Genomic DNA, 8,773 nt, shown 5'->3' with positions numbered 1-8,773 from the left:
CGGAACTCGATGCCTGTACTGCGAGAAAGGGGCCCTTTATGTTGGGCGCCAATTATATTATTCCTGTTTGGAATAACATTTTAAAAAGAACGTGCTTCCTTCGAAGACGGAGTAAAAACTAAACTTTATTCTATAAATTCCCTTATTTATATCTTTACAATTTGTTTACTTAAATCTACGTATTTCACAATGATGGTTTGGCATTGCATCAGCCTGGTCAAAGAAGATATCAATTTCATTTTTAATTAATTTTTATTACGCAGCAGCATAATGCTGAGCTGGCGGATTTGTAAGATGCAAAATATGTTTTCTCAATTGTGTTTACATTTAGCATTGTAATGGGGTAAGTGGTCTGCCGTTAACTTGCATGCATGTTTATATACATATTATATATTAGCATAGCATATGTATTAGGTTATGAAAATTGCGCGAAATTGTATGTATGCGTGTTTATATACTTATATTAGCATAGGACATACCTATGTATGTAATTAAGTTATGAAAATTGCGCGAAATATTATGTATGCATGTTTATATACGTATATTAGCAAAGGACATATGTATATTAGCTTTACATATATGAAAATTGCGCCAAATATCGGAAAAAATGTATGATTGCATTAGATTTGATTTTGATTGGATAAATGTATATATGTACATATATGAAAACTGCGCCAAATATTGGAAAGCTCTTGTGATTGCTTGTAACCAATTGAACTTTGGTTTGAATTTTAATTCGAAAAGAAAGTCAATTGGAAGTGCACGTGCGCGGTGAAGCAAACATTTTTAAATTGTTAATAAGTAAGAATAATAATAAGAAAAATATGCCTAAAGCTTCGAAATGTCGCGTTCGCGAGTGTTGTAGTGAACAAAATGTTCGATCGTTTGCATTTCCCAAAAATCGGGAATTATTAAAATTGTGGAAGGAAAATTTGAGGATCTCACCCTCAATGCAAATGCCAATGCACAATTCATTTGTATGCATTAAGCATTTTGAGGAGGATGCCGTGGGACCAAAATATCTCAAGAATGGAGCGGTTCCAACTTTAAACTTGGGTAAGTAAATTAATTTATTATTATGTCTCCATATATGTATGTACAGTAAAAAAAAATAAACGGAGTTACCGTCAATATTATTATTTCTTATAAATCTGTGAATATTTTTTTAAATATTAGTGTCTCAGTTTCTTTTTGGTTCACTGTACATATGTACATAAACTGATAATCGTATGCCTGGATGTCGTTTTCAATACTTCGTGCCTATTGAAAAGCTTAATATACACATCCATGCATGCATGCAAGAAATAGAAAGCAGAGAAGGGATTTATTTATTTAGAATGCGCACTTTCTCATTATTTTATTTACATATTTATAAAAAACTTTTGAATTTAAAAGATCGGGCTTAGGATAATGCCGTATGGGCAATTTTAGGCCAAGTATAATGATTTATTTAATGAAACTTGGTTGAGATGTTAGATGAAAACTATAAATCCCCGGAGGGTGCGGGTTCTAGTTTTATATATGTATATGATTATACTGAATATACCTCAATTTAAATTTTGTAAAAATTTTAATTAGGCTATGATGATGTTCCACCGAACAAGTGGACCGAAAAAAAGAAAAAAAGGAGCTGCTGTATCGAGAGCTGCGTGCCTAAGGATAAAGTTATACTTTTTGCGTTTCCTAGGGACGAAGAGACACGTAAGAATTGGGCCTTGGCTTGCAACGTGCAAGTGTCAAGCACTGACAGGGTTTTTATTTGCCAACGCCATTTTGAACCCACATTGGTTACAAAATACCATCTCTTGAAAGGGGCTTTTCCTTGCTTCAATTTAGAGCCAGTAAATAGAAGTCGCTCGCCTAGTGCTGGCTCTGATTGGGTTTGCCCGCCCGTCACTGCAACTTATAGTAAGGTAGTTAAGCAAGTAGAAGAAGATTTAACTCTGGAAGAGTTCTAGAAATATTCGATATTAGAGGAAAACAGGCAGGCTAGTTATAGTAATCAGATCTGCGTGGACTTAGAAACCACAACCACTCGCGAACGGTTTGCTCAGTCTGCTCGCTATTATCAGAGCAACGCGGTCAAATTAAATAAACGTATTGAGGAGCTTGAAAAAGAAAATAATGACCTAAAAAATAAATATTCTGAGTTGTTGAAACGTGCAATAATTGCGGAAGAAAGTTGTAGCAGCGATGCTTTAACTTTTGCAAAAATGATTGTCAGTACCAAAAAAGGTTGGTATAATGAGGACGAAAAGGCATTGGCACAAAATTTGAACTATATGTCCACTAAAGCATATTCTTTTATGCGTGACGATCTAGGTTTTTGTTTACCACACAAATCATCTCTTTTGCGTTGGCGCCCCATCAGGTATGTTGTTCCAGGTTTCGATGCCAATGTCGTTAACAATTTAAGCAAAATTGCTAGCAAAATGTCCGGCACAGAACGCATATGCATTTTATTATTTGATGAAATTAGCATCAAGCCGGATCTTACTTATAATAAAAGTAGGGATATAATTGATGGGTTTGTGGACCATGGGGAAGGCCAACGTCAAAGCAGAATAGGGAACAGATGTTGTTTTTTTATGGTTAAAGGGTTGTGCTCTAAGTGGAAGTATGTATTTTCCTACTATATTTCCAAAAATGGTTTTAATGGTACAGAGTTACATCAAATTCTGATGAGTAACATTTCCGCAATTACGAAAGTTGGACTCAATATAAAAGTTATGATTTGCGATCAAGGGCCCGCGAATATAACTTTATTTAATCAATTGAAGATTTCAGAAATTAACACTTTTTTCATGCACGAAAACAATAAAATTTTTTGTATGTTTGACTATTGCCATCTCATAAAGTCCATCCGTAATGTATTTATGAAATATGATATTCCAACCGCCCATGGCACTGCAAGCTTTAAGGTCCTAATGACGTTATTTGATATTGATCAAAAGAATTCAAATTTTAAAATTTGCCCAAAATTGACGGAGGCTCATATTTATCCAAGCATTTTCGAAAAAATGTGCGTTTCACGCGCTACACAAGTATTGAGCAATTCGGTAGCGTCAGGTATTGACATGATGTGTAGTCAAAATTTATTTGGTAATGACGAAAACTTGATAAATTTTGCCAAGCCCACGCAGATATTTGTTAAAGAAATGAACGATCTTTTTGATGAACTCGATGCAAAGCATTTCCAGTCAACAAATCCATTAAGGTCTCCCCTGAAGCGGGATGATAGGGGCAAAGTTGAAAGACTATTAAGTTACTTCGAGTTCTTTAGTCCGATGTCTACAATGCGTGCATATTCCACTATTAAATGTATCCAAGGCTTTCGTACTACCATAAAATCGATGCTGGAATTGTGCGAGGAACTTTTTCAACAGCATCAAAATTTAAAATTTATTTTCCTTGGAAAGTTAAACCAAGATTGTCTAGAAAATTTCTTTTATCGGGTCCGAGCTAGTCAGGGTATTAATACTCATCCCACAGCACACGAAGTACAGTACATAGTAGCGCGATTGATATCTATGAAAATTTTATGACACCGATTTGAGACTGGTGAATCCTGAAGACAGGGTATTCGAAGTGTGTCGCCTTCAGATGATGTGGTACCGTCAGCTTTTTGCAAAATATGCTCACGTAGGTAATATTTGCAATCTAATGTTACCGGTTATAAAACAAAAAACCGAAGAAGTATTTCCCCATTGGTTCGCAATATCTGGCGAATGTCAGGATCATCGCATCAAGCTACTCGATTTTTTGATATATGTACTTCTATTCAAAAATGCGAAATGGCTTTTACGGCAAGAAAATACCCAAGTCAGGTGTCAGAAGCGCAACGATAAACTAAAAAAGTTGTCGTACGTTGTAGGTCAGGGTCCAACAAGGTGAGTTGCGCAGGTCCTTAGGGTAAGTAAAACCAGCGTTTATTTATTGTTTATTCTTATATGTATTCATTTATATTTATTTTTCCTATTTTCCAGATTTTTTTATTTTTCAGGGTTTTCTCCATCTTTCAGATTTTTCTCTATCTTTCAGGTTTTCCTTTTATCTTCTTTTTCAGGTAGCACCTGAGCCTAGATTTTTAAACCACTACAATTTTCACTTAATCACGATGGATTGAGAGTAGTGTTTTAAAAATCAGGTAAATCGCAATGACTTAATCGATGTCAATATCGAAGTCGTGTGAGAAATTGTTATAGTATGAGAACAATTTCGTATTTCGTGCTTTCACAATTTTATATATTTTTTTTTTCATTTCAGGAAATGTAAATACCTATTATTTATAGTATTGTAATATACATATATACATATACATATAAGAGTACTTAAATTACTTGTGAATAAAAATAAAAAATTAAAATTAAAAAAGCTAGTATTTCATTTTCTTAAGGATAATAATATTTATTTGGTAAGAAGAACTTAAATGAACATATACCAATAATTTAATTCGACAGGATTTCCTTACAAAATCAATATATTCGTTCAGCTAAATCAAATGAATATCTGCATATGAAAAATCGTTCATATGGACGTGCAAAAGCAAACACGCATATACATAAATACATGCCTACAAACTTCCATAGACATACATACATATGAGGCTGCGAGCAGAGAACGTTAATGTCTTAATGACTGAAAAGTGTTCATTTTCGAGGGGTACTCGTCTCGCGAAGACAATTCACCATAGACAGATTTTTCAACAAAAATTAACAGTGAGGGGCTGAATTATGTAAATTTAGCAGCAGTCGATAAGAATTTGTTGGTGATTAGAAGCAAAGAATGTTAGGTAGCTTTTTAATATGACCTATATATTTGAATTTCTCCAAATCATCCAAATTATGTACATATGTTATGTCTGTCTGTCTGGTGTCTGTAAAACTTTGTTGAATTACCTTCAACTGAATCAAAATCCTCTATAGCAAACGCTTCATTACCAGGCGCACAGGAAGATGGCATATGCAAATGTAAATTTGTGAATTTATATACATTTGTGAATTTATATACATTTGCGCATATGTATATGCTGAGTGTATGTGTGCTCACCAGCCACAGCTCAAGATAAAACGGTAAAACTTCGCAAGAAATCCAGCGCGCACTCATGGCGCAGCGCACATTCATTGGCACAGCATTGTATGTACAGTAAGCTTGAACTGTTACAGGCATCTTCAAATGCTCTGATTTCAGAGTAAGTTTCTAACTGCAGATATATGCATATGTTTTGTGCACTTTTTATCAATTGAAAAACTACATACGTAAAGTAATCTACTAATTAACTATTTGCCTACTATCAGTTAACATAAAATAATTGTTTCCAAATTTTATCTTAGTATTAAAATGTCCGAATCAGACCTTTTTTTTAAGCTACTTGTTTTCTTCTGCAACTTACTGTATGCTCATGCGCGCACTTGACGCACAGCAGCTGCGGCTGTCGAGCATTTAGAATGACATATTTACATACATATATTTTTGCATACATATGTACGATGCCGCGGGCACTCGACTTGACAAAAATTGAAGATTTATCAAATATTGGCAAATAATTCTTCGTATGTACGATGCCGCGGGCACTCGACTTGACAAAAATTGAAGATTTATCAAATATTGGCAAATAATTCTTCGCGAAATATTCCAATATTGACTAATTTCGAATTGTCGAGAAAATTGGCATATGGGCGGCTCGTTTTATGAATGAAAGTTCTTGCTCTTAGAACTATGAGCTCGAATTTATCAATGAATTTTTTGAAGATGAGTTTTTGTTGCACACTACAATAGTTGAAACTGTTCGGCGCCGCCGCGACTGTTCAGCGCTATGGCAACTAGAATGATGGCCGCTACGCCTGCGTCTATGACTGCATTTTGTTCTTGTAGTCGCTGGGCATAGAATTTTAGCTTTGAACGACATACGCATTTTGAGGAATAAAGCGAATGCCCTGTGTGTGCGGTTGTATGTACATGCATATGTGTATATTAATAAGCATTGTTTTGCTTGAATTCAATATTTATATTTGCACATGCCATCTTCCTGTGTGCCTGGTAATGAAGCGTTTTGTATACAGAATTTTTTGATTTGAACGTACATATGTATATACATATACATAGTTAGGGCATCAAGTGTGCATATACGCACATGCACTTACGTCGATGCATATGCAGAATAAGTTGTTTTAGCATTACAGGAATTCGATCATTCGAATATTTACACCCTAATTATTGCATGAAATATGATAAGGCAATGCTCGTGAGGTAGGTCATGTTGCTTCAGTGCATACATATGCGTGCAACACTATATTTATTAAAGATGCAATAGAACTTAGTTGTCCCATATATGTATGTATGCAAATACGTTTGTTTGAAGTTTTCTTTTATTTATTTTAAATTTCAAAGTTTTGTACTATCTATAAAATGCATACATATGTATATGAATTATTCCCTGTAATATATATGTATATGTAAATTTAAAAAAATTTCGTTTGGCAAAGGAACAAAAATGCATATTCAAATGTACATAAATATAATATGATAAGGCAATGCGTCGTGAGATAGGTCATTGTTGCTGCAGTGCGTGTGCACATACATACATTTGTAACACTATAAGAATTGAAGATGCAATTGAACTTTTGCACGAATATAACTAACAAAATATATGTATATAAACATATATTGATAGGCATATATATTCATCAATATACCAATATGCTCTTTGAATTCTTGTCTAAAATTAATTTCGACTCGAAAAATTAGTAAAAATTTTCATCAAATTTACACTAAAACGCACACAACAAAATGTGAGGTCGTTTTACAATGTATTTTGTTTAAATTTTTCTTTTAAAATTAAAACAGCAAACATTAAAGTTACTTTGATTTGAAATGTTGGCGCATATAATAAATTCAATCATTTTTTCTTCATCACCTTTGTTTGAAAATACAAATTGAATATATTTTCGTTTACCAAGGGAACGTAAAAATGCACAAGCAAATGCCTTGCAAAATGCCGTCGGCATTCGTCAATTTGATTTCATACAGAAACCAAAAACTGAGCAGAGCCAATGTACTTGTACATAATTCACTGTAATCAGCTCTGTTAAGAACTTCCCCGCCTTCGAGTTTAGCGAGGTGAAACAGTGTTCGCCGTTTCACTTCATTTTTGACAATTCACACCATTCGTAGCTCGTGAGAATTCTCTATATTTAACGTTCTCTGCTGCGAGCACTTGCGACAGAAATCTAGAAATCCAGCGCGCATTCATAGGCGCAGCGCACATTCATTGGCACAGCATTGTACATATACACATATTTACATACATAATATATATTGATGCATACATATGTACGGAGCCGCGGCCACTCGACTTGACAAAAATTCAAGATTTACCAAATATTGGCAAATAATTCAACGCGAAATATTCCAATATTGACTATTTTCGAATGGTCGCGAAAATTGGCATATCGGCGGCTCGTTTTATGAATGAAAGTACTTTACTCGTAGAAATATGAGCTCGAACTTATCAATGAATTTGTTTTTGTTGTGCTTTTTAATATTTGAAACTGTTCAGCGCCGTCGCGGGTAACAAATCATGGCCGCAGCAGCTACGAATAGGAATGCATTTTGTTCTTGTAGTCGCTAGGCTTAGAATTTTAGTTTTGGAAGCACACACCTGTAGAGGCATAAAGTAAGTATGTGCGGTTATATTATATGTATATACGAATATTCATTGTTTTGCTTAGAATAGAAACATTTACGTACATACATAGGTACATGGTCCCAACATATGTATTCATATATGCATATATACATACATATGTTTATGTACGCGAATACCGTTTAGATGAGTTTTTTTTGCATATGTTAGGAATATGTTTGCATACGTTTGTCTATTTGCTTTTGAATTTTTTATATGGAGATACATATGAGCTGTGTTTTGAGGCAGGTCAAGATTTTTTTCTGCCCACATGAATATGGATGGTAGATGTTATATCTATTTAGTATATGAATATATGTACATACATATGGATATAAAAATTTAAAAAGGACACATATTGTTGAATAATAACCGTTGATGCAAATGAATGGTTTACAAAACCATTTTTTTATGTGAATATTTTGAAATTATTTTGATAATGCACTTAATATCAATACAATTTAGTTAATTAGATACTTAAAATTTCACATTCATGCATGCATATACTTAGAATTAATTTATTCATCTCACAAGAAATAATCCATTTGCGCATGCAAAATGCAGAGAACGTTAAATATAGAGAATTCTCACGAGCTACGAATAGTGTGAATTGTCAAAAATGAAGTGAAACCGCGAACACTATTTCACCTCGCTTAACTCGACAGCGGGGAAGTTCTTAACAGGGCTGATTACAGTGAATTATGTACAAGTACATTGGCTCTGCTCAGTTTTTGGTTTCTGTATGAAATCAAATTGACGAATGCCGACGGCATTTTGCAAGGCATTTGCTTGTGCATTTTTATGTTCCCTTGGTAAACGAAAATTTATTCAATTTGTATTTTCAAACAAAGGTGATGAAGAAAAATGATTGAAATTATTATATGCGCCAACATTTCAAATCAAAGTAACTTTATATTTTGATTTAATTTACCTCTCACATTTTGGTATGTGCGTTTTAGTAAATTTAAAACTAAACAAATTTGATGAAAATTTTTACTAATTTTTTGAGTCGAAATTAATTCATAGCATACAAGTGTTTTGGTATATCGACATATGTATTTACATTTGAACATGCATTTATTTGTTCCT

General features: G+C 33.7%; 2 protein-coding genes across 2 annotated transcripts; both read left to right on the top strand.

The window, feature by feature from the left end:
- The first annotated feature begins 667 nt into the window (after nucleotides 1-667).
- LOC129250523 (uncharacterized) lies at nucleotides 668-1,958 on the top strand. Its single transcript, XM_054890144.1, has 2 exons — nucleotides 668-1,056; nucleotides 1,579-1,958. Exons 1-2 carry the CDS (start codon nucleotides 825-827, stop codon nucleotides 1,956-1,958), a joined length of 612 nt encoding a protein of 203 aa, XP_054746119.1. The 5' UTR covers nucleotides 668-824.
- Nucleotides 1,959-2,213: 255 nt separating this feature from the next.
- LOC129250522 (uncharacterized) lies at nucleotides 2,214-8,552 on the top strand. The gene is made up of 2 exons (XM_054890142.1): nucleotides 2,214-2,708; nucleotides 8,502-8,552. Exons 1-2 carry the CDS (start codon nucleotides 2,214-2,216, stop codon nucleotides 8,550-8,552), a joined length of 546 nt encoding a protein of 181 aa, XP_054746117.1.
- The last annotated feature ends 221 nt before the right edge of the window (nucleotides 8,553-8,773 follow it).

Source organism: Anastrepha obliqua, chromosome 6, assembly GCF_027943255.1.
Source record: "Anastrepha obliqua isolate idAnaObli1 chromosome 6, idAnaObli1_1.0, whole genome shotgun sequence".
Classification (NCBI taxonomy): domain Eukaryota; kingdom Metazoa; phylum Arthropoda; class Insecta; order Diptera; family Tephritidae; genus Anastrepha; species Anastrepha obliqua.
The sequence above is the reverse complement of the archived record's forward strand: the minus strand, read 5'-3'. Positions and strand labels throughout refer to the sequence as shown.